The sequence below is a fragment of the Hemitrygon akajei genome, chromosome 6 (assembly GCF_048418815.1).
Source record: "Hemitrygon akajei chromosome 6, sHemAka1.3, whole genome shotgun sequence".
In the NCBI taxonomy this organism is placed as follows: domain Eukaryota; kingdom Metazoa; phylum Chordata; class Chondrichthyes; order Myliobatiformes; family Dasyatidae; genus Hemitrygon; species Hemitrygon akajei.
The window spans coordinates 47,675,853-47,702,823 of NC_133129.1; the positions used below are offsets into that span (position 1 = coordinate 47,675,853).

Here is a 26,971-nt window from a genome sequence, read left to right on the forward strand (position 1 = left end):
TTATTTTAAGCTTTTATACTGTGGTTGAATAAATGTTCCAGAGAACTCAGTACATTTAAGTAGAGCACAGGAAGTGAATCTCTGGTGACTTTAGGAAATGGGACTCCAGTGAACTTAAAGGGAGGTCAGGATCTGGTACCTCGAAGTCTGAAAGGAGTGTGAGAACCAAGGCCCTTGTTTATTAAAGAGAGTGTGGATAAAAACACCCAGTGAATCAAATGCAGATTCAATTAGGGTTTTCAAACAAATGGGTAGTAGATTATTAGAGTATTACCACACATAAAAGTATATTTCCAAGGAGTAATGACTTTTTGAGAGGAATATTTATTGAAGTATTTTTACATAACAGTGTAACCATCAGCATTCGGCTAGCGGTATTATTCTAGGGGAAGACAGCCTCCGGCTTGGCCAAACTCGAGAAATCTTGTTTCGGTAGTTGCTTCCCCTGTTATAAATCACTACCATGAAATAACAAACAGTACACAATGAGCAAATAAACAATTGACCTTTATAATTCTTAATTCGACTATAGGGTTAGTAAAGAAAACAGAAAGAAAAAGGGCCTATTTTCATGTAACTGTCTCATGCACAAGTTGGAGTTCACTGTTTTCCTGTCTGTTCATTCCCCATCGATTTCACCTGGACATCATTGACTCCCGACTCCATTTCAAGTCCACTCTGTCCTGCAATCTACAACTTCCCCGTTCTGGCAACTTCTCTCTCCATCTTCCACCAAACAAAAAAACACAAGCGCAAAACCCTCTCTAGGGCGCATTAAAAAAACACCTCTTCTCATTGGCCAGTGCACATTCCAAAGCTCCTGTTATCTCTAGTCATAACCCAAACACTGTGCTGCAGAGAAACCATTACATTAGCAGTGAAACCTTTCCCGGGTCTTTACACTTAATGGTCTGTATAGTACTGGACTCATTCCTGGAAAGAATTGAGATTTATGCAAGCAGGAGAGTAGAACCTTGATACTATCTCAGGACATTCACATTTTGGCAGTAGTGCTGGTGCATCAAAATTTATTCCTCAATAGTCAACTAACACCAATGTTTTTCAGACAGATTTCTCCCAATGTGGATTCTTACATTAATAGTCTTATCTTTGTTACTTGTTTTTGTGATAAAATAACCACTTTGGCAAGAAAAGCTGGAAAGCCAGATGGGATAGAATGAGGTAATCAAGAGTAGATACAGTAGAGTTTCTAATCTTTTAAACTCTGCCATTTATCAATCTCGAGATAACCATAAGATTCAATGGTGAACAGATCACCTTGATATGAATGAATTGTCGATCATTTGCTGTTCTGCTTTGGCAGGAGATTTATAGTAAATGGTACATCCTTGGCCATTGCTTAGAGCTCTGATTCATTTTTATAAAATATCTGTCGATTCTTTATATTGATTGGGATTTAGTGAAGTTATCCCAAAAGAAAAAAACTAAATACTTGTGTTGACTAATGTCTTTCAAAAGGTGAATCTGTTATCTTTCTTGCGGATTCTGGTTTCTATGCCTTTACTTCTGTATTTGATTCCAGGGTTAACTTATCTTTGTTAATTGTCCTTGTCAACCTCATAGACTCTCTAGTGCAGTAAACCAATCCCTATCTTTCAACAATGACTACATGCACACATCTCCCAAAATGAACTATTATGTTATAATTAGCATTGTGAATGTTATCAACTAATTTTATACCAGGAATGCATAATCTAATTCTAGCAACTTCATGGCTACCTTAGATGATGATAGATTACTTAATATATTCCAAATGCTGGAGCTGAAACTTCGTTTATACCAGTTTTTATACAGTTTATACCAAGCTGTGGGGCAAAAATAAGCACACAAGAAATAATAACACAAGAGTCAGCAATAGCGTCCTCAAGTCTCCACCATCCAATACAAATGTGGATGACCTTGTGTTACTGTTTTTCTTCCCTGTGTCCCTTCCACTTTACCCTTGAATGTACTGAAAGTTTGTGAAAAGTTCTCTCATCTGGAGCATTAAGCTAAGGTTTTGTCCCTATTAGAAAAATATGAAATAAGCTAATCTTGAGGAGACATTGCACATCATTTGAGAATTATAAATCCAGCGCATATGACTAATATATGGCAAACTCAAATGAAGATCTGAGCTAATATGTAGTACATTCAGATTTGCCAGAGGGACAGATAAGGCAGCACAATATTGTAAGTGCAACAAATTTTATTTGAGTAAGTGGCTTTTATGGGTAAGGTTCTGACTGTAGGCACCAAATTATCTTTGTTGTATAAAGATTGAAGGTTAATGGAAATCAATTTGAACAGAAAACTGAGCTCAATTTGAAAAGAAACTAAGAAATGGTTAATGTTTCAAAATGCAATGATTAAATTATTAATAAAATAATGGTGCTTATGATGTGCATTTTTAAAATGGAAATTCTTCTCAAACACAAGCCATTAAAATGGAATGGCATGTGCATTTCCATTATTTAAGAGGTAGAAGTAAAGAGAGTGATGGAATGTTATGTATCTGCTTACTTGCTTTTGTAGTATATTCTCCAGTGGTGGGCACAAGGATCTGCTTTTCCAAAAGAAAATTCTTTGGCTTCACCTTCAAAGATAGGTAGTCTGTTTCTGCACATTTTGTAATTGATCTTGGGCTTTGTGAAGCCTTGTTCAAAAAGAGGGTGAGGTCACTTACAGTTATGACTAACAATGATGATTTTGAGGGATAAGTCCATAGATTTTATAACAACTATTTGATTTGAATTCTTGCTCATGACTCTTGTAATTGGAGAGTTGGCATATACTTGTGTCATGGTCCAGCAATGATTGCTATTGCATATGATAATTATATTCATTTTTCTTTTCATATTGTGTTTTAGAATTTGTAAGGTTGTGTACTCCCTTCTTATGCTTGGGCTTCCATGTACAAACGTTTGTACATCCATCTTATGAACTCGAGGTTTTTAAAACCCATTTTGAGTATTTCTTCTCCACTTTGAGCAGTCATCGACCATAGATCCCAGACTCTACGTAGTGGGTAGCACAATACTATTATAGCTCAAGGTTTCCAAGGTGTGAGTTCAATTCCAGCATCCTCTGTAATGGATTTATACATCCTCCTTATGGAATGCTTGGGTTTTCTTTGTGCTCCTGTTTTCTCCCACTGTCTAGTTTGTAAGTTAGTTGGTCGTTGTAAATTGTATTGTGATTAGGCTAGGGTTAAATCAGGGGTTGCTGGGCATTGCAGCTCAAAGAACCAGAAGGATCTGTTGTGCTGTATCCAAATAAAATAAATAAATAAATAAAATTACATGGTGATTACTTCCCGTAGGAGTGCTCAAAATAGTTTGTCTTTTCTGGTTTTGGTCAAGAGAGTGAGAAGGCTTGTACAACATGGTCATTAGGTATATTTCAGATCACAATGTTGTGGGTTTTGGCTTGGCAAGGGATTGATGATGGTTTGCATATCCTTCCAGTGAATCAACTTCCTAGAATCAACTCCTGCCTGAGTAAGGACCTGGACCCACTGCAATCTACCTATCACCTGGCCAATACTAATACATCAGGCTGCTGTTTATTAACTACAGCTCAGTGCTCAACACAATCATTCCCACAATTCTGATCACAAAGCTCTAGAACCTGGGCCTCTCTACCTCCCTCTGCACCTTGAATTCCGCACCAGAAGTCCACAGTCTGTTCAAATTGGAAATAACATCTTCACCTGACTGATAATCAGTACTGGCATACCTCAAGGATATGTGCTTAGACCCCCTACACCTATGACTGTGTGGCTAGGCACAGCTCAAATGCCATCTATAAACTTGTTGACAACACAACTATTACTGGCAGAATTTCAGATGTTGATGGGAAGGCGTAGAGGAACCAAGATAGATTAGCTAGCTGAGTGGTGTGGTTGCAATAACCTTGCTCCAAGCGTCAGTAAGACCAAAGATTTGATTGTGGACTTCAGAAAGGGTAAGACAAGGGAACACACACCAGTCTTCCATCAAGGGATCAGAAATGGAAAAGGCATCAAGTTCCTGGGCATCAGCATCTTTGCAGATCTAACTTAGGCCCAATATATTGATGCAGTTACAATGAAGGCATGACAGTGGCTATATCTCTTTAAGAGTTTGAGGAGATTTGGTATGTCCCCAAGGAAACTCACAAATTTCTACACTTAACCTGGAGAATATTCTTAACTGGCTGCATAACTATCTGGTGTGGATGGGGTGGGGGTGGGGGGTGGTTGGCACTGTACAGGATCGAAATGAGCTGCAGAAGTTGTAAACTCAGTCAGCTCCATCATGGGCACTAGCCTCCCCAACATCCAGAACATCTTCAAGGAGCGATGCCACAAAAAAGACAGTGTCCGTTATGAAGAACATCACTCAGGATATGCCCACTTCTAATTGCTATCATCGGTAAAGAGGTACAGGAGCCTGAAGGTGCACACTCAATGATTCAGGAAAAGCTTCTTCCCCACTGCCATCGGATTTCTGAATGGACATTTTACCCACGAGCACGACCTCATTCAACACACACAAAATGCTGGAGGAGCTCAGCTAACCAGGCAACATATGTGGAAAAGAGTACGGTCAACGTTTTGAGCTGAGACTCTTTAGCAGGACTGGAGAGAAAAAAAATATCTTTTTTGTGCTTTTTTTCTCATTTTCTTTTCTCCAGAACTGCTGCAGGGTCTCAGCCCAAAACATTAACTATACTTTCCATAGATGCTGCCTGGCCTGCTGAGTTCCTCCAGCATTTTGTGTGTGTTGCTTGGATTTCCAGAAACTACAGTTTTTCTCTTGTTTGTGAATACTACCTCACTACCTTTTTTGTACAACTTATTTAATTTAACTCTACATATATTTTTGTAGTTGTCATCATCATCATCAATTATGTGACATGTCATAAGGCATATAAGATGTTGGCGATCATATTCTTTGACCATGATTGTTCTTGGCAAATCTTTCTACAGCAGTGGCTTACGATTGCTGCCTTCTGGGCAGTTTCTTAACTAGACATCGGGTGACCCGAGCTATTATAAATACTCTTAAAGATGGTCTGCCTGGCATCAGTGGTTACAAAACCAGGTCTTGTGTTGTGACCCTGATGGGGGAACTAAGCAGGTGCAACACCTTGCCCAAGAGTGACCTACAGGCTAGTGGAGGAAAGGAGCACCTTACGCTTCTTTTGGTAGAGGCGTATCTCCACTCCCCCCCCCCCCCCCCACCCATTCTTATGTATTGCAATGTAGTGCTGCTGCATAACAACATATTTCATGACGTAATTCCAGTGATATAAAACCTGATTCAGATTCTGAATTTGGACAACTTCATGAGGACACTGTTGGTAGTGACTTTTCAGTTATAGATAGTCCAGATCTTGGAAGCATACAGGAGAAGTGTCTCACCATGAATCTTTATCGTTGGAGGGCATTGCAGTGCAGCAGAAAATTCTTTGTGGGTAACCTTTGTCTGTAGCTGTTGAAAATGTCTTGTTAAATATGTTATTATGCCTTTTTAGTAGACTCTTTGAATAATTTTGTCCCCAGCAAAAATCACAATGCTATATGTTCATTTAATGAAATTGACCTTGACAAATGCAATTTAACTTGAGCTAAGATTGCTTCTGACACTGAGGATAACTCCTCTAACAATGAATCAATGCAATCAGAAAGGATTGCCTAGTGTGGTTGTTAGAGTTGAATGTCTTGGGAAAAGTGCTGCTTCATTTGTTTTATTGAAATGCTGCAGACAGTAGTCTGAATTTGGAAGCAGCATGTAATTAAGTTACTGTTGTCACTGGAGTTCTGAGTGCCAGCTACCATTAGAGGCAGGCTGCAACACTGGTTAGCCCAGTGAGCCCTGCAAAGATATTATCCTGCATGTGAATTCTGGGAAGATTTTTAAATCCTAAAGGGACTTGGCAAGATGGATGTGCAAATACTTGGGTGTTCACCTCGACAACAGACTTGACTGGAAAACTAACACCAAGGCTGTTTACAAGAAGGGGATGAGCAGACTCTGTTTTATAAGGAAGCTGAGATCCTTCAATGTGTGCAGCAGGATGTTGGAGATCTTTTACCAGTCTGTTGTAGCGAGTACTGTCTTCTTTGCGGCTTTATGTTGAGCGAGCAGCATCCGAGCTGGTGATGCACAAAGACTAAATAATCATCAGAAAGGCTGGATCCATCCTTGGCTACAACTCGGACTCTTTTGAGTTAGTGGTGGAAAGGAGGTCACTAAACATACTGTTATCCATAATGGACAATCAGCCACATCGTCTCAAGGACCTACAGAATAAGCTCTGGAACACCCTTATGAACAGGCTCAATCAGCTCCACTGTTACGAGTATCGTTACAGAAAATCTTTCCTACCAGATGCAATAATCATATAACCATATAACAATTACAGCACGGAAACAAGCTATCTCAGCCCTTCTAGTCTGTGCTGAATCCTTACTCTCACCTAGTCCCACTGGCCCGCACTCAGCCTGTAACCCTCCATTCCTTTCCTGTCCATCTACTTATCCAATTTTACTTTAAGTGACAATATCAAGCCTGCCTCTACCACTTCTACTGGAAGCTCATTCCACACAGCTACCACTCTCTGAGTAAAGAAATTCCCCCTCGTGTTACCCTTAAACTTTTGCCCCCTAACTATATAACTATATAACAATTACAGCACAGAAACAGGCCATCTCGGCCCTTCTCAACTCTCAATTCATGTCCTCTTGTTTGAATCTCCCCTACTCTCAATGGAAAAAGCCTATCCACGTCAACTCTATCTATCCCCCTCATAAATTTAAATACCTCTATCAAGTCCCCCCTCAACCTTCTACGCTCCAAAGAATAAAGACCTAACTTGTTCAACCTTTCCCTGTAACTTAGGTGCTGAAACCCAGGTAACATTCTAGTAAATCTTCTCTGTACTCTCTCTATTTTGTTGACATCTTTCCTATAATTCGGTGACCAGAACTGTACACAATACTCCAAATTCGGCCTTACCAATGCCTTGTACAATTTTAACATTACATCCCAACTCCTATACTGAATGCTCTGATTTATAAAGGCCAGCATACCAAAAGCTTTCTTCACTACCCTATCCATATGAGATTCCACCTTCAGGGAACTATTTACCATGTATGACCTATTTGGATTATTCCTATTAAAATGTAGCACCTCACACTTACCAGCATTAAACTCCATCTGCCATTGTTCAGCCCACTCTTCTAACTGGCCTAAATCCCTCTGCAAGCTTTGAAAACCTACTTCAGTGTGTATCCACAACGCCACCTACCTTAGTATCATCTGCATACTTACTAATCCAATTTACCACCCCATCATCCAGATCATAATACAACAGTTCATCTCTGCACAACAAGAGAACAAACATCATAGCATAATGGTCTTTGTTTTATTATTTCGTACATTATTATTGCACGGTATTGCACATTGGTAAATTATTAATGTGTATATTCTGTATTTTATTCTTAGTTAATATTCTTATTTATTATTATTGCAAAGTGTGTTTTTAAATGTTTCTGCTGTAACTAATTTCTCACTCAGGATCAATTAAATACTTATTATTAAAATGTTATTTTTTCTTGTGGAAGAATCTCAAATGAAGAGTCGCTGTTTAAAAATAAGTGTTCACTTTGAAAATGAGATTTTCTTCACTTTGGGTCACGGAGATTTCAAACTGCTACCGTAAAGGAAGAGTCTCTGGATATTTTTAAAGCCAGAGATACCCGCAAATATATGAATTAGGAAAAGAGTAGGGCGCATCACCCTTCAAGTCTGATTTGTGCTTAAAGGAGATGGTGACTGATCTGCCTGTAAGCTTAACTCTGCAATTCCATCTAATTGTGATAAACCATTATCCACTGTCATCTCAGGCATCTGTTTACCTGCTATGCAAGGAGCTAAAGAATATCATGGTGAAACAAGAATAAAGAATAGGGAAAAATATTCAATAGTTCTGTTTCCACTGTCCTTTGAGGAAGAGTATTTGGTAAATTGGTTTATTATTGTCACTTGAACTGAGATACATTGAACAATTTTGTTTTGCATCCTTATGAAGAATAAGGTATTACTGTTACAGAGAGAGTACATTGCAGCAGACAATGAGGTGCAAGATACAGTCAATTGTGTTGTCAAGAGCCCATCTTAGGGTACAAGAGGTCTATTCACTAATCTTATAACAGCAGATAGAAGGTGACCTTGAGTCTGGAGGTGAGTGCTTTCAGACTTTCATATTTTCTGCACAATGTGAAGAGGGAAAAAAGAGAAAACATCCAGAATGAGAGGGGCTTTTGATTAAGTTGGCTGCTTTACTGAGGCAGCAAAGAGTATAGACAGAGTCCAGAATCAGAATCAGATTTAATATCACTGGCGTATGTTGTGAAGTTTGTTATTTTGCAACAGCAGAATTACAGTAAGTATATACTGTATAAAAAATAAATAAGTAGTTCATAGAAAGAGGGGAAAATGTGAAGTAGTGTTCAGGGTTTGTTGTACATTCCCAAAGATCTGATGGCGGAGGGGAAGAAACTGTTCCTGAAACATTGAGTGTGTGCCTTCAAGCTCCTGAACCACCTACTTGATGGTAGCAATGAGGAGAGGGCATGTCCTGAGAGATGAATACTACCTCTTTGAGACATCGTCTTTTGAAGATGCCCTCGGTGTTTGCAGAGGTTAGTGCCCATGATGGAGCTGGCTGAGTTTACAACTTTCTGCAGCTTTTTCCAATGCTGTGCAGTGGCCCCTCCATACCATTCGGTAATGCAACCAGTTAGAATGCTCTCCATGGTACATCCGTAGAAATTTGCAAGCATCTTTATTAACATAGCAAGTCTCCTCAAATTCCAAATGAAATATGGCCGCTGTTGTGCCTTCTTTGGGCTCTGGATAGATCTTCATAGATGATGATGCCCAGGAACTTAAAGCTGCTCACCCTTCCTGTTATTGATCCCTCAGTGTAGACAGGTGTGTGTTCCCTTGACTTCCCCTTTCTGAAGTCCACAATCAATTCTTTGGTCTTACTGATGTTGAGTGCAAGGTTGTTGTTGCAACAACATTCAACCAGCTGATCTATCTTGCTCCTGTACACCACCTTATCACCATCTGAAATTCGGCCAACAGTAGTGTCTGCAAATTTATAGGTGACTTTTGAGCTGTGCCGAGCCACACAGCTGTAGATGTACAGAGAGGAGAGCAGTGGGCTAAGCACACTGCTTAGGTGCATCAGTGTTTTGTCAACAAGGAGGAGATGTTATTACTGATCCACATAGACAGTGGTCACCTGGTGAGGAAATCAAGTATCCAGTTGCAGAGGGGAGTTCAGAGGCCGACAGTTTGGAGATTGGAGGATTAGAACAGTGGGTATAATTGTGTTGAATGCTGTGCTGTAATCAGTAAACTGTTGCCTAATGTAGATACTGCTATTGTTTAAGTGATCCAATGTGGAGTGCAGAGCCAGTGAGATTGCATTTACTGTAAACTTACTGTGGTGATAGGCAATCTGCAGAAGGTTCACATCCTTGCTTAAGCAGGAATTGATTCTACCCATGACCAACCTCTCAAGGCACTTCATCACAGTAGATATAAATGCCACTGGGCGATAGTATTTGAGGCAGCTCACTCTGCTCTTCTTGAGCAGTGGTATGATTGTCAGCCTTTTGAACCAGGTGGGAACCTCCAACTGCAGTAGTAAGAGATTGAAAATGTCCTTGAACATTCCCACCATTTAGTTGGCACAGGCTTTCAGAGCCCTACCAGGTACACCATCAGGGCCTGAAGCCTTGCAAGGGTTCATCCTCTTGAAAGATGTTTTAAAGTCAGCTTTCAAGACAAAGACAAATCTCAACAGATGTTGCAGAGATTTACACAGGTGTAGTTTTATACTTAATGCATAAAAGGCATTGAGCTCATCTGGGAGTGAAGCATCAAAGTCATTCATGGTGTTATGTTTTGCTTTGTAAGAAGTAATGGCCTTCAAACCCTGCCAGAGCTGACATGCGTCAGATTCCGTCTTTAACTACAAGTGGAATTTTTTTTTTGCTTTTAAAGTAGTCTTCTGTAGGCTGTACCTGAAATTACTGTGTAATTCTGGATCACCAGTGTTGAATGCCACAGATCTAGCCTTCAGCAGACTACGAATCTCCTGGTTCATCCATGGCTTTTGGTTTGGATATGTCTGGAGGTACACACTCATCCACACAGGTCATGATGAAGTCAGTGACAACTGTGGCATGTTCATTCAGATTCAAAGATTATTGAACCTGAGTATTGCCTGGTCAAGCTACTCAAAGTGGTCCTGTAAATGCTACTCTGTGTCCCTTGACAATACCTTCTTGGTCCTCACCACTGGTGCTGCAGTCTTTAGTTTCTGCTTGTATGCTGGGAGTAGAAGTACAGCCAGTTTATCAGACTTTCCAGGTGTGGCCATGGGATGACACAGTTAGCATTTCTGATGGTTGTACAACAGTGGTCAACTGTGCTGGCTCCTCTAATTCCATGGGTAATATGTTGGTGGCAGTTGTTCAGAAATTTCTTCAAGCTGGCCTGGTTGAAATGATCCCTGCAATGATTAGGAAGGCATCAGGGTACACAGTTTTGTGCCTGCTGATTACGGTGCTCAGCTCCTCCTGACGTTGGCCTGAGGTGGACTGTACACTTGTATCAGGATGATGGCAGAAAACTCCCTCAGCAGATAAAAAGGATCAAATGCGACTGCTAGATCCATACTAGAGAAGCTGGTTTTCGTGATGTTCCAAAGACTCATGATCCTCTTGTTTTATATGAGTGCTTCATATTTTTCAGAAGTAACACCTAGTTTGAGATTCTCCATTTAGGAACATAAGAAACTGAAGTAGAAGTTGACTAATTTATGCCTACTGCACCCTTCAAGATCATGGCTGATGCTCCTGCCCAATGTCATTCCAAAAATACTACCTCTTTGTTCCAAATGGGGTTTATCTGTCCTAATAACTCCTTTTGTGATATACAATTTTGAAGAATGAAGCCCTAGACAATTTGGCACAGTGGTGATGTAATATAAAAACAAATTGTTGTTCTGTTGTATCCTATATTAAATTAAAGAAAGATATTCAATGGACATAATGAATCTTTAAGGAGGAAAAAAAAAGTCAAAGGTATTCTGCTTTTGACATTGAAGATTTTATTGTCCTCTTGTAAATCCATAATTTGCAAATCTGTTTGCAGGTACAATATGGAATATTTCCAGATAACTTCACAGCAAATTTACTGATGGATTCTTTCATCAAGGAGGGAGACTTTACAAGTAAGCAAGAAAAGTTGATTGAGAATAAATGTATAGAATTGTAGAGTCATAAAGCATTACAGCACTGAAACTGGCCCTTTGGCCCATCTAGTCTATGCTGAACTGTTATTCTGCCCAGTCCTATTGATCCACACCAGGACTATAGTCTTCCATATCCCTTCCATCCATGTACTATTGAAACTACTCTTAAATGTTGCAATTAAACTCTCATCCGCCTCTTCCACACTTGCACCACCCTCTGATTGAAGACATTTCTCCTCAGGTTCCCGCTAAATACTTCTCCTTTCTCCCTTAACCTATGATCTTTAGTTCTTGTCTCACACAAACCTTGGGAATTAAGTCCTAACCTATTTAACCTTTTCCTATAACTCAGTTCCTCAAGTCCCAGCAACATTCTTGTAAATTTTCTCTGCACTCTTTCAATCTTATTGATATCTTTCAATTAGGTAGGTGACCAAAACTGTACACAATATTCCAAATTTGGTCTCACCAACGTCTTATACAACTTGAATGCAACATTCCAACTCCTGTACTCAGTACCTTGATTTATGAAGCCCAATTAGCCAAAAGCTCTCTTTATGACCCTCTCTACCTGTGTTGCCACTTTCAAGGAATTATGGGTCTTTATTTCCAGATATACAACAATTGTTGAGTTTAAGGAAAAGTACTGCCAATTTTTTTGTCTATTTTTATTGCACACAAATTTTATAAATGTGCTAAAATGTAACTTTGAAATTAAATAACATCATTATGGTATATTCCTACCATTGAAAAGCCATGTGTTCAAGTAATTAAGTGTCAAATCACTAATAGGCACACTTCCAAATATTCCCTTCCATTGGAGAGAGGTACAATGAGTTCCTCTCTCATAGTCTTGTACTGGTTTAGATCGAGTAGCCATTTTGGAATTTTTGTCTCTGGGATGTTTTCCTATTTGGATGATGATATTGCCCTACAGTGTCAATGTCTTAGTTCCTGGTGGTAGACTTATTAATCATGGTCGTCGTCATGGTGTATGAAACACACATAAAATGCTGGAGGAGCTCAGCAGGCCAGGCATTATCTATGAACAAAAGAACAGTTGACGTCCTTTGGCAGGGCTGGAGAAAAAAAGGAGTATACTGAAAAGATGGGGGAGGGGAGAGAGAGAGAGAAACACAAGGTAATAGGTGAAACCGGGAGCGGTGGAATGAAGTAAAGAGCTGCAAAGTTGATTGGTGAAAGAGGGATACAGGGCTGGAGATGGGGAAGTGTGATAGGAAAGGACAGAAGGCCATGGAAGAAAGAAGAGGGGGGAGGAGCACCCTAGGGAGGCGATGGTTAGGCAAGGAGATAAGGTGAGAGAGGGAAAGAAGATAGAGAATGGTGAAAGGGTGGGGTGCCATTACCGGAAGTTCGAGAAATCGATGTTCCTGCCATCAGATTGGAGATAGATAAAGATTTGATAGAGCAAGCTGCTGTTTCACATTTTTTAAATTTGTGTCTGAGGCGGCCCCCACCTAGTTCTATCCTTTTGGTCAACTAGGTTAATATATTGCAAGGTCCTATCAGGAAGACTTAAACATTTTTCCTTCATTTTTTCTTGAAAACAAATTTAATGTGGTTGATTGTCATCCTCCTTTTCATCTAAATTGAATAATCTAAATATACACTCAGTGGCCATTTTATTAGGTCCCCCTGTACATAATAAAGTCACCACTGAGTGGATGTTTGTAGTCTAATGATGCTTTACTATTGCCCATCCATTTCAAGGTTTGACATTCTGTGCATTCTGAAGTGCTCTTCTGCACACCACTATTGTAACACGTGTGTGGCGACCCACTTTCTGCCCAGGCGAACCGGCTCACAATAGTCAGCACGCAGGGGGAGACTTTGGTAATGCACCTCTGACGTCATTTCCGCCCGGAGAGGGCGGGCGCTAGGGATTAAATGCCAGCGCTGCGAAGTTTGAATAAACTAGTCTCCAAACGACTTACCGACTGCGTGTCGTTATTTCAGCGCTGTGTGTAGCATATCGCTACACGTGTTTATTTGAGTTACTTTTGTCTTCCTGTCCGCTTGAACCAGTCTGGCCATTCTCCTCTGAACTCTCTCATTAACAGGGCGTTTTCAGTCATTGGATGTATTTTTGTTTTTCACACCATTCTCTGTAAACTCTAGAGACTGTTGTGCCTGAAAATCCCAGATCAGCAGTTTCTGAGAAACTCAAGCCACCTGTCTGGCACCGACAATCATTCCATGGTCAATTTCACTTGGATCACATTTCTTCCTCATTCTGATGTTTGGTCTGAACAACAACTGAACCTCTTGATCATGTCCGCATATTTTTATGCATTGGGTTGCTGCTGCATGCTTGACTGATTAGATATGTGCATTAATGAGCAGGTGTACCTAATGAGGTGGCCACTGAGTGTATGTCTTTGCAGTTAGTTGTATCTTGCAGCTACCCAACCAATCAAATATTCATGAAAGTTACTTGTCTGAAGATAATGACATTTTTAGTGAGCCATGTGCAAGTTTCCCATTTTTTAAATGGACCTTAATGGTTCTGAGCCATTTTTTTTTACCTGCACCATTGCTGTAATTGGTTTCCTTTGCACAAAAAAAACTGGAAATCTGATTGCAATATCTATAATGAGACACCCTCATTAGGCAAAGTTAGTCATTGAGAATCACAAAACATTTCCATTGTCATTTTAGTATTTAATGACTGTAGTGTATTTATAATGTTCTTTTATTGTGTATGTGTGTGTCTGTAATCAGTAAAATGCAAAAGAAATGCATTATGCTTCAATTAAAAATATTTTGCATCTAAGTTGACTGAGAATGACACAGAAAGCTGCTGTTGTCTTTCCAGATGCCCTTTCTGTTGTCAATGAACTGATGCTCCAGGAAATGTTTGATGAGAAATGCACGCAGCTTCTTTCCCTCTACGTTCTGTATAAATATCTGCACGCTAAACCAGAACTGAAGGTAAAATAAATTGAAATTTCTCTTTCTATGCAAAATTACATACTATTTCTTACTACGTGGTTGACATGGATGACAGGTTAAACAGGAATTTATGTTCGACCTTGAGAATTTAAATTCTGCACGTCTCCGCTTTCATTAATAAATTACATTTTGGCTGATATATGAAAATGTATTAAATCTTCTGTATGCCTTTGTAATCTTGCATAAAATGGAAGATGACATGCTCAAAGAGAAGCCAGATAAGCACATGAGAGAAAACAGAACAGAACAGAGATAGGCTTAGTTGAAGAAAAGTTGGGAGGAGGGTTGTAACTAGTGAATGGAGGCATGATTAAGTTAAACCAAGTGCCCTGTTTCTATGCTTTACTGAGATAACTGAGACCATTGCCTTGGTAAAATAAAAACAAACTGGAATTTGAGAGATGGTGAAAAAAATTCACTTTGTGACAAACTATTTTCATTGAAAGCATTTGTTTAAAAAATCCATCAACATCCATATATGTTTTTAAAAAGCAAACACGAGGAAATCTGCAGATGCTGGAAATTCAAGCAGCACACACAAAATGCTGGTGGAACGCAGCAGGCCAGGCAGCATCTATAGGAAGAAGCACTGTCGACGTTTCGGGCCGAGACCCTTCGTCAGGACTAACTGAAAGGAAAGATAGCAAGAGATTTGAAAGTAAGAGGGAGAGGGGGAAATGCAAAATGATAGGAGAAGACCGGAGGGAGTGGGGTGAAGCTAAGAGTTGGAAAGGTGATTGGCAAAAGGGGTACAAAGCTGGAGAAGGGAAAGGATCATGGGACGGGAGGCCTAGCGAGAAAGAAAAGGGGGGGGGGGGGAGCACCAGAGGGAGATGGAGAACAGGCAGAGTGATGGAAAGAGAGAGAACAAAAAGGAGGGAATAAATAAATCAGGGATGGGGTAAGAAGGGGAAGAGGTGCATTAACGGAAGTTATAGAAGTCAATGTTCATGCCATCAGGTTGGAGGCTACCCAGACAGTATATAAGGTGTTGTTCCTCCAACCTGAGTGTGGCTTCATCTTGACAGTAGAGGAGGCCATGGCAAAAGGTCTCGGCCCGAAAACGTCGACAGTGCTTCTTCTTATAGGTGCTGCCTGGCCTGCTGTGTTCCACCAACATTTTGTGTGTGTTCCATATATATTTTAATTATTTTAGTCATGGGTCTCCTGCTTGAAAATCCAAGCACGTAATCAGTATATGGAGTGTGGGCTGTAGTAAATAGGGGCCCTGTAACTTTCAATCGAGCAAGGGAGGAAGGTGGTGAATTTTGAAGGCTGTAATTGATGGTCAATTTAGGGGAACAAGTGGTGAGTTTGGGTTTGTGTGTGATCAGATGTGACAAGGGTTTCTTTGGGTGACTGAGGTCAGGAAGTTGGAGTATGGAAGGAGGCAGTCAGGCACTGGTCACATATGGTAGACATTGAGCATGGGGTTGAGTGATGTAGGGAAAAAATTAGCTGAATGGATTTGAAGGAAAGCTCAGTTTGTGTTCCCAGTGCCTGATTAGGACCTGCTTATGGAAGCCTCCTTTGAGCTGCACAACTGCCGAGTGGATGATGCTGTTAAAACCTGGTACGCAAAGACAAATGTGCTTTAGAATAAGTGAACAAATTTCTTACAGTAAAAAAACAAGCTGTAATGGAGATTGCAGTATTACCTGTGTATCCGATAAAGAAATAAACTGTTCCACACAAGCAGGATTTGTGACAGGAATTTCCAGATTGGCACAATTTTGTTACCGAATTTTAGTTGTATTCTACTCGAAAGTTTTGAGCCAAATTTAAAAGGAGGATATTAGCAGCATCTGATTGAATTACTGGACCACTATATACAAAGGTTTCATAAATTGGAAAAGGTAGTTTTGCAGTTCTTATACTGATGAGCTTCAGATCTGTATCCGAACTCGGGCATTTTGATTATTATCGGTATTATAGGTAAAATTCTGGATTGATTGACTTTAAAAACCTTAGTCTGCAATCTTGAAGGTTGTGTAAACAAGCTTAAATGCATTTTGCACATTGCCCTAGTATTTGTCAGTCTCATCTACTAGTTCTAATATTTTTGTACTTATGATCCTGAAATAGAGCTGTGCTCCTCGGAGCATTACTCCATAATTCATTATGGTGTGAAAGCAAGCAGTAAGTAGCATAATCAAAATTAAAATCTCTCGTTGTTCTCTTCATGCAATGATGATGGTACTTTTTACTTTGTGCGTGGACAGATTAATACTGACAGATTTATTAGATTTGAAAGGCAAACAAGGAAGAATAGATCCCTCTCTAAAATGTGTTACATTTTTATTGGTTTTGTTTCAATTATGGATCTATTTTAATAATTCCCCTTGTTCAAATGTAATATATATTATTGCTACAGGACATTTGCTGGCTGAAATGTCTCAGATATTATTATAGAAGATGAACTAAAGAGTTCAGGGTTTCAATAAAAATTCTGATTCTTGAGTGTGCATTTTTGTGAATTTCTTTGTAGGGCAAGGCTTGGATTACAATCAAAATAATAGCAAATTAAGTTATATAAATCTTTCCAACCACTGATTTTGTTACCAGGCAAAAGCAATTGGCAACACCTCACTTTTGACGGTATGTATAACAAAAATCTAAAGAAACTTTGTAGCAAATTTAAATTTCAATGAGACTTGAAGAGCTACTGCTTCAGACAAGCCAGTGTTTGTGTGGAACAAGCTCTCAGAGGAGGAAATGGTAGAAGAAGACATCCTACACAGTCAAGAAAGCTCACTAACAGCCATATTTCCTGACAAGCCTAAAGAGAGTTGGACTGTGTGTAGAGTACATCCACACTCAACATCATTCCATGATGTGCAATAGGGAGTAGCCCAACATACTGCATCACTGGTTTCAAAAATTGCACTGCGGCAGGCAGGAAGGCTTTACAATAAGAAGTTAAAGCTGCCTAACACATCATTGGCACCAGCCTACACACCATCAAGGACATATGGTGCTGTAAAAAGGCCAGTAACATCATGAAGGATCCCACCTACCCTGCTCGTGGACTGTTTGTCACACTCCCATCCGGGAGGAAGCTATATAGCATCCATGCCAGGACTACTAAACTCAAAAACGGTTACTTTCCTCCAGCACTAAGACTGATCAACACCACAACCCACTAACCCACCCTTCCACGCCCCCAATCACTAGTACTGTATTATTTTCTGTCATTCACGTTAAGTACAGATACTCCTGTGCTTTGTATCACTTTATGGATATACGATCAATCTATGTGTATAATCTTTCTTGTGTATTTATATTGTGTTTTATTATTATTATTGTGTTCTTTATCTTTTGTGGGTCTTTTTTTGTGCTGCATCAGATCTGGAGTAATAATTATTTCGTTCTCCTTTACACTTCTGTACAGGAAATGACATTAAACAATCTTGAATTACAATGCTTAACAGACATTGGATAGGCACATGGATAGAGAAGGTTTAGAAGAATATGAGCCATACATAGACTATCTCAGGTAGGCAACTTGGTCAGCAGGGGCAATTTGGGCTGAAGGGCCTGATTCCAAGATTTACAGTATAATTCCAGCACTCTAAATAAAATAACAGACAGACAGACAGACAGTCATACGTTAATGATCCCAAGGGAAATTGGGTTTCGTTACAGCCGCACCAACCAAGACTAGTGAAGAAATATAGCAATATAAAGCCATAAATAATTAAATAATAATAAGTTAATCATGCCAAGTGGAAATAAGTCCAGGACCATCCTATTGGCTCAGGGTGTCTGACACTCCGAGGGAGGAGTTGTAAAGTTTGATGGCCACAGGTAGGAATGACTTCCTATGACGCTCAGTGTTACATAGAAAATAGGTGCGTGAGAAGGCCATTCGGCCCTTCAAGCCTGCACCGCCATTCAGTATGATCATGGCTGATCATCCAACTCAGAACCCTACATCTCGGTGGAATGAGTCTTTGGCTAAATGTACTCCTGTGCCTAACCAGTACATTATGGAGTGGATGGGAGTCATTGTCCGAGGTGGCATGCAACTTAGACAGCATCCTCTTTTCAGACACTACTGTCAGACAGTCCAGTTCCCACCCCCCACCCCCCCCCACAACATCACTGGCCTTACGAATGAGTTTGTTAATTCTGTTGGTGTCTGCTACCCTCAGCCTGCTGCCCCAGCACACAACAGCAAACATGATAGCACTGGCCACCACACACTCGTAGAACATCCTCAGCATCGTCCGGCAGATGTTAAAGGACCTCAGTCTCCTCAGGAAATAGAGATGGCTCTGACCCTTCTTGTAGACAGCCTCAGTGTTCCTTGACCAGTCCAGTTTATTGTCAGTTCGTATCCCCAGGTATTTGTAATCCTCCACCATGTCCACACTGACCTCTTGGATGGAAACAGGGGTGACCGGTGCCTTAGCCCTCCTCAGGTCCACCACCAGCTCCTTAGTCTTTTTCACATTAAGCTGCAGATGATTCTGCTTGCACCATGTGACAAAGTTTCCCACCGTAGCCCTGTACTCAGCCTCATCTCCCTTGCTGATGCATCCAACTATGGCAGAGTCATCAGAAAACTTCTGGAGGTGGCAAGACTCTCTACAGTAGTTGAAGTCCGAGGTGTAGATGGTGAAGAGAAAGGGAGACAGGACAGTCCCCTGTGGAGCCCAGTGCTGCTGACCACTCTGTCTGATACACAGTGTTGCAAGCGCACGTACTGTGGTCTGCCAGTCAGGTAATCAATAATCCATGACACCAGGGAAGCATCCACCTGCATCACTGTCAGCTTCTCACCCAGCAGAGCAGGTTGGATGGTGTTGAACACACTGGAGAAGTCAAAAAACATGACCCTCACAGTGCTTGCCAGCTTGTCCAGGTGGGCGTAGACACGGTTCAACAGGTAGACGATGGCATCCTCAACTCCTAGTCGGGACTGATAGGCGAACTGGAGGGGGTCTAAGTGTGGCCTAACCATAGGCTGGAGCTACTCTAGAACAAGTCTCATCAGGGTCTTCATGATGTGGGACGTCAGTGCCACCGGTCTGTAGTCATTGGAGCCACTGGGACGCGGCGTCTTCGGTACAGGAACGAGGCAGGACATCTTCCACAGCACAGGAACCCTCTGGAGACTCAGGCTCAGGTTGAAGACATGGTGAAGTACTCCAAATAGCTGGGGGGCACAGGCTTTGAGCACCCTGGGGCTGACACCATCCAGGCCTGCAGCCTTGTTTGGGTGGAGATGTTTCAGCTGTCTTCTCACCTGTTCAGCTGTGAAGCCCACTGTGGTGGTTTCAGTTGTGGGAGGGGTGTAGTCGCGAGAGCAGGGTGGGGAGCTGTGAGGAGGGGTAGGAGGGGAGAGTGGAGTATGTGTTGGTTGGGGGCCGACAACAGATGAATCGTGTGGGATGGGCAGGGGCCACAGTGTCAAATCTATTGAAGAACAGGTTAAGTTCATTGGCCCTGTCCACACTGCTCTCAGCTCCTCTGTTGCTAGTTTGCCGGAACCCAGTGATGGTCCTCATCCCACTCCAGACCTCTCTCATGTTGTTCTGCTGGAGTTTCCACTCAAGCTTCCTCCTATATCTGTCTTTAACCTCCCTGATCTTGGTTTTCAGGTCCCTCTGTATTGTCCTCAGCTCCTCCCTATTTCCATCTTTAAACACCCTCTTTTTAGCGTTCAGGATGTCCTTAATGTCCTTTGTTACCCATGGCTTGCTATTTGAATAACAAAGGACAGTTCTTGCCGGAACATTGCAGTCCACACAGAAGTTGATGTAACCAGTGATGCACTCTGTGTTGCAAGCGCACGTACTGTGGTCTGCCAGTCAGATAAACAATAATCCATGACACCAGGGAAGCATCCACCTGCATCACTGTCAGCTTCTCACCCAGCAGAGCAGGTCGGATGGTGTTGAACACACTGGAGAAGTCAAAAAACATGACCCTCACAGTGCTTGCCGGCTTGTATCAATGTCCTCTCCATGTGGCTCACAGAGTGCCTGCCAGTCTGTTGCCTCAAAACAATCCTGGAGTGCCTCATAAGCCTCCCCTGACCATTTCCTCACTGACCTGGAGGTTGCAGGTTTACTCTTCACCAGAGGCACATAGCAGGGTTTGAGATGCACCAGGTTGTGATCTGACCTTCCCACTGGGGTAGGGGAGAGGAGCTGTATGCATCCTTAACATTAGCATACATCAAGGCCAGGGTCCTCAGGCAAGATAAACTGGAATTAGAAAGTTTTGGTTTCTCATCATACTTTCTTTTTATTCTCTAGATCTTTGCATTTCAGTTCATTTTTGTGTCTGATTATATGTGGAAGATATTAGCAAACAGATTGTCTTTTTCTGTCATTGGAGGATTATCTTGGGTAACCTTAAATGAAAAGCATGTTCCAAGAACAAATCGACACACACAGCATGCTGGAGGAACTCAGCAGTATTATTCTGCCTAATAGTTGAATATTTATGCATTGTCGACTAAATTTGTAATTTAGATTCTTTGCAACCAGTTTTTGGTGATAATAAAAATATGTAAAAAGCATATTAAAATCCTTACCTATTAAGTTTCTTTTGTGTGCATGGTCATTGTTTCATTATAATAACAATGGTGCCTGACTGTCACCAATCAAGATGAGTTTACTGAATTACGAACCTTTTTAATAATTCATTAAACACCACACAGCTTCTAAGTTTGTAAAATTGCTACAGAAATTTATATGCTGCCTGATCAGTTAAGTGTTTGCAACAATTTGATTTATAGATTCCTTGATTATCATTAATCTCACTTGTAGTTTTTGTTTTGAAGTTGCGTATAATTTTTCTGCTAATCTCATAACTCATCCGTGGAAGCAGGATGAGATTTTGTATATCACATTTTAGTATTTTTGAAATTACTTTCATTGAAAGTTAATAATTAAAATGTAAAGCTGTTTTAAGATAATTTGAAGGTATAGAGGTTTCCTTGGCTGTGACTTCCTCTGATTCATGATGACTCATCTTGGCCTTATACTGTGCCATGATGTCAGTTTGAAGATTTAGTGAGCTCAGTATTGCCAAATCAATAGGCTAAGTGTGATTTATTACACAGTTCCATAACTGGTGTATAGCATATTCAAACTACAGATGTCTCCTCTGCAAGATAGCTTCCATTTTCATATTATAATAGTACATTTAGGCCACATTCCACACTCTGAATTTTCAAATATCAATTGTACACAACCTGCATCATTGGAATTGTGTAATGGAGTTCCATAGTTATTTTCCAACTAATTCCCATCTGAATTTCACTCAGAGGCCATTGATAGACCTGAGAACATTTCAATCAGTTTTTTCATTTATGTGGGTTACTTGGTACTTTTAAGTTGCTTGCAAGGTATTTTTTTCTTCTGCATGGATAGGAGTGCTTAGTGAGCATACAAAATATTCCTTTGAGCAAACTTAAGTGGTAATTATTAGTTTTGAGGATGCCAAAAACTGAAGTTTTGAACTGAGTAGAACTCTCTACAAAGGACTGTGAGAACAGCTGAGAGGATTATAAGAGTCTTCCTATCATCCATTGGGGACATTTAACTAGAGTGCTGCATACAAGGGCCCTTAGTATTATTAAGGATCTCACTAATCCATCCAGCATCCTCTTTAATTTTCTACTCAGGCTGGAGACTCCAATGTATAAAAACAAGAACGGTCAGATGGGAAACGTTTTCTTCCCTCAGGCCATTAAACTTTTGAACTCCCTGCCACATTGCCTTCAAAGTGTCACTGGTTAATCTGTTCTATAGCTTACAATATTTCATTTGTGAACTTTAATTTGTTATATATGAGTGATTCATCTATAGATTTTATCTTTACCTTCATAATTTACTCTGTCACGTGTGTTACATGGACTGCTGTGCTTTACACCCTGGTTCAGAGAAACATCTTGTTTCTATATAGATTGTATACAGAAATATAGTTAAATGACTGCAAACTTGACTTGATTAGTGATGTGAGCATGATGTAAGAAAACTTAAAATTTTATTTTTGTTGACCCAGCCAAATTCTAACCATTTGATGAGCAAAATATTTCACTTTCAATATACATATTTCCAAATGCAATGCTGATTTTTGTGTCAAATTTTGTATTTTCTAGTTGGAAGATGAACGAAATATTGGTGCATCATTGTTTTTGCTTGGGCTGAAGCAGAACAACACAGTTGGTTTTAGCTCTCGGCTTTTGGGTCTTGCGTTCATTGGTATGTTTCTTGTAACTTTTTATTTCAGTATATCTAATGAGGAATATAAAACCAACTCTATTATCCATGAGAGTTGGGCACTCACTTCCTGCAGATAACAAAAAATGTAGATAGCACTAAAATCCTTTCTGTTGTTTGTATTACACCTGCTCAATAAACATAAATGTATCCTATAATGTTCCATGTGCAGTAACAAGACATTAAATACCTCAAAGAAAAATATGTTAGTTAACAAACATTTGAAGTACCAGATTTTGAAATCTCAAAGTGCAACTGTGTCAATAACGTACTACTTTTAGAACAGTGCACAGAAGGGAACAATGGTCTGAAAACTGATCACTTATACTGACGATGATTGTTTCTCAAAGTTTACATGTCTACTAGATAGATGTGTTTTAAAATAAAATGATGGGATCTGGAACCAACCTCGGATCTAAGAATAGCAAATCAGATAATGATAACTAAGTGTATATTGCTTTGAACTCTAAAGAAATCTATCTGTAGCTTTTCAATTTTCTGAAGCAGTGCTCTATCTTAACAGGGAAAGTTGAAGTGTATAAAGGAATCCGTGCAGTTTACACCAAAATGCCCCTGATCTGGACGCCAGGATATTTAAATCGAGCTTTAAGTGTAATGGAGGACATAGTGAAATCATCAGATGAAATAAAGCTTTGTAAAGAAGCGGTAAGATTTACGATGTGTAGTATACACACATTACACCTTTTTATTACATCTGTCAATTTGCATGCTTGGCTTTAATTTTGCTCACTATCTGTTGAGCAATCTTTTAATGTTAAAATTCTTTTGAGACAATTTCTTCAATGATTTCCACTTTCCATATATCTATAAACATTAAACATCTAAAAGGAAATTATATTAGGAAACAAACTGTTGTTTTGTAACCTACCATGGTTTCTGTGCTTTACCAATTATCAATTTGTTCATTCGGGGATTTAAGTGTTACTTTTTTTTAAGAGGTACAGCATAGTAACAGGCCTAACAAGCCCATGCTGCCCAAATACATCTGTAGCAGTGTGCTACACACAGCGCTGAAATAACAACATGCAGTCGGTAAATCGTTTGGAGACTAGTTTATTCAAACTTCGTCGCGCTGGCATTTAATCCCTAGCGCCCGCCCTCTCCGGGCGGAAATGACGTAAGAGGTGCATTACCAAAGTCTTCCCCCCCCCCGTGTGCTGGCTATTTGTGAGCCGGTTCACCTGCGCAGAAAGTGGGTTGCCACACATCCCTCTACTATGTCTTTGGAATGTGGGGGAAACTGGAGCTCCTAGAGGAAACCCACACAGTCACGGAGAGAATGTACAAACTCCTTACAGGCAGTGGGCTGCTGGCGCTGTAATAGATATACTTTAGCCACTATGCTACCGTGCCACCCGATTTAAAACAAAATAAAACCCTAACTTACAGTCATTGGGTAGGCTCAAACCACCAACCGCTTGTTTAATAGCTGAATGCCCTGGCCGACTGCTGCATCATTAAAGGTCATGCCATAAGACCATAGACAATAAGAGATGGAAGCAGAATTGGGTCATTCGGCCTATCGACTCTGCTCCACCATTTTATCATGGCTGATATATTTTCTCTCTCAAGCTCATCCCCCTGCCTTCTCCCTGTAATCTTTCATGACCTGGCCTCCAAAGTGACCTATGGCAATGAAGTCCACTAATTCGCTACCTACTGGCCAAAGAAATATCTCCTCATCTCCGTGCTAAACGGACATCCCACTATTCTGAGGCTAGACTTCCCCACTATAGGAAACATCCTCTCCATATCTATTCGCTTTAGGGCTTTCAACGTTCGATAGGTTTCAATGAGATCCCTCCCCCACATTCTTCTAAATTCCAGTGAGAATAGACCCAAAGCCATCAACCATTCTTCAAGTGATAACCCTTTCTTTCCTGGAATCAGTCTTGTGTACCTCCTCTGAACCCTCTCCAATGTTTGCTCATCCTTTCTCAGCTAAAGTGCCCAAATCTGCTCACAGTACTTCAAGTGAAGCCTCACCAGTGCCTTATATCCTCAGTATTATGTCCTTGCTTTTATACTTTAGACCCCTTGGAAAGAATGCTAACATTGCATTTGACTTCCTTGCCACCAACTTAACCTGCAAGTGAACCTTTATGGAATCCTGCACGAGGACGCCCAAGTCCCTTTGCACCTTGGATTTTTGAATTTTCTGCCCATTTAGAAGATTGTTCCTTCTACCAATGTGCATGACTTTCTAACACTGTATTCTATTTGCCATTTCTCTGCTCATTCTCCTAATCCATCTATGTCTGTAGCCTCAGTGCTTCCTCAGCACTACCTGTCGCTCCATTTATCTTCATATCATCTACGAGCTTGGCCACAAAGCCATCAATTCCATTATCCAGATCATTAACATATAACATAAAAAGAAGACATCCCAACATTGACTCCTGTGGAACACCAGCAGCCAATCAGAAAAAGCTCCCTTTATTCACACTGTTAGCCTTCAGTTGGCAAATCTCTAAGCTCTGAAATTCTCTCATTAAATTTCTGTATTTTGCTTTATAAATTTTTTCTTTAAACCTATAAACCAAGGTAGTGTGACACTATTACTGCTTGGGGTGTCGGAGTTCAGCGTTCAATTCCAGCGCCTTCTAGAAGGAGTCTGGATGTCCTCCCTGTAGAATGTGTGGGAGGACATACAGAGGTGCTCTGGTTTTCTACCAGGTAGGTTAATTGGCCATTGTAAATTGTTCTGTGATTAAGTTAGCATTAATCAGGGTTGTTGGGGTTGCCGGGTAGCAGGATTCAAAGGGCTGGAAGGCCCTACTCCATACTGTATCACTAAATAAACCAGTTGTGCAAAAAAAAAACACATTCTGCCAACAGCAAAAAGCGAACAAATAACACAGAAAACATTAAACATTAAAAACCACAGAGGTCCAAAAAATGTGTCCACAGACACGAGACGCCAAGGCAAGTAAAACCAGTCAGAGCCGATGGCCACAGACACTGAGTCTGTTAGGCGCAGTGGCATTGGCTTCAGATCAGAGCTGCAGATCCAGTTCTGAACTGAAGCGCCTCGATCAAATCATGCAAATAGTAAAGCACATTCAGCACTGAGGATATTGAGCATCAAACCGCAGCTGAAACTGAGTCTACAGCCACATGGCACGAGCCTCTGAGAAGATGAAACCTTGCCGTGTAGGACCTGAGACTCCTGCATCTTCTGCCAGTAGCAGCAAGAGAGAGATAGTACTGAACATCCATTCATTTTTAAGAGGTACTTAAGGGGGAAAATCATTTTACACAAAGTTCAAAGTAAATCTATTATCTTTGAACTTATTACATGTACGTCACCATAAATCACAGTAAATATAAGAAATACAATGGAATCAATGAAAGACTGCACCCAGCAGGACAATCAATGTGCAAAAAAAAACAAACTCTGCAAATACAAAAAGATAATATAACAAATAAATAAATAATATCGAGAACATCTGGTGGTCTGGGTCCTGATGGCCCCTGTATCTCCTTCCTGATAACAACAGTGAGAAGATAGCATGAATTGAATTGACTTTAGTACTTACATCCTTCATATACATGAGGAGTAAAAATCTTTACATTACGTCTCCATTCAAATGTGCAATGTGCAATTATAATAATTTATAATAAATGTTATGTACAACAGGATAGTCAATATAATGTAGAAATACAGTTGCATCAGCATGAATTAAACAGTCTGATGGCCTGGTGGAAGAAGCTGTCCCGGAGCCTGTTGGTCTTGGCTTTTATGCTGTGGTACCGTTTCCCAGATGGTAGCAGTTGGAACAGTTTGTGATTGGGTTGACTCGGGTCTCCAATGATCCTTCGGGTCCTTTTTACACACCAGTCTTTATAAATGGCCTGAATAGTGGGAAGTTCACAAGTACAGATGCACTGAGCTGCCCGCACCACTCTTTGCAGAGTCCTGCAATTGAGGGAAATACAGTTCCCATACCAGGCAGTGATGCAGCTAGTCAGCATGTCTCAATTGTGCCTCTCTAGAAAGTTCTTAGAATTTGGGGTGCCATACCAAACTTCTTCAAACATCTGAGGTGCAAGAGAGGCACTCTTGTGCCTTTTTCACCACACAGCCAGTATGTACAGACCACGTGATATCCTCGGTGAAGTTAATGCCGGGGAACTTAAAGCTGTTCACCCTCTCATCCCAGATCCATTGGTGTCTGTAGGGGTTAGCCTGTCTTCATTCCTCGTATGGTCCACTACCAGCTCCTTTATTTTTGTGACATTGAGAGAGAGGTTGTTTTCTTGACACCACTGTGTCAGAGAGATGACTTCTTCTCTATAGGCTGCCTCATTATTATTTGAGATTAGGCTAATCAATGTAGTGTCATCGGCAAATTTAATTAGCAGATTGGAGCTGTGGGTGGTGACACGGTCATGGATACACAGAGAGTAAAGGA

At 40.6% G+C, this 26,971-nt stretch overlaps 1 protein-coding gene across 1 annotated transcript in view; it reads left to right on the forward strand.

The window, feature by feature from the left end:
• The window catches only part of mrps27 (mitochondrial ribosomal protein S27), a 114,747-nt gene that overhangs the window by 60,708 nt on the left and 27,068 nt on the right, over positions 1–26,971 (forward strand). The window contains exons 6-9 of the mRNA XM_073048329.1: positions 11,223–11,301; positions 14,159–14,274; positions 22,415–22,517; positions 23,059–23,201. Coding sequence (XP_072904430.1) covers positions 11,223–11,301; positions 14,159–14,274; positions 22,415–22,517; positions 23,059–23,201 — 441 coding nt within the window. The remainder of the gene's footprint in view (positions 1–11,222; positions 11,302–14,158; positions 14,275–22,414; positions 22,518–23,058; positions 23,202–26,971) is intronic.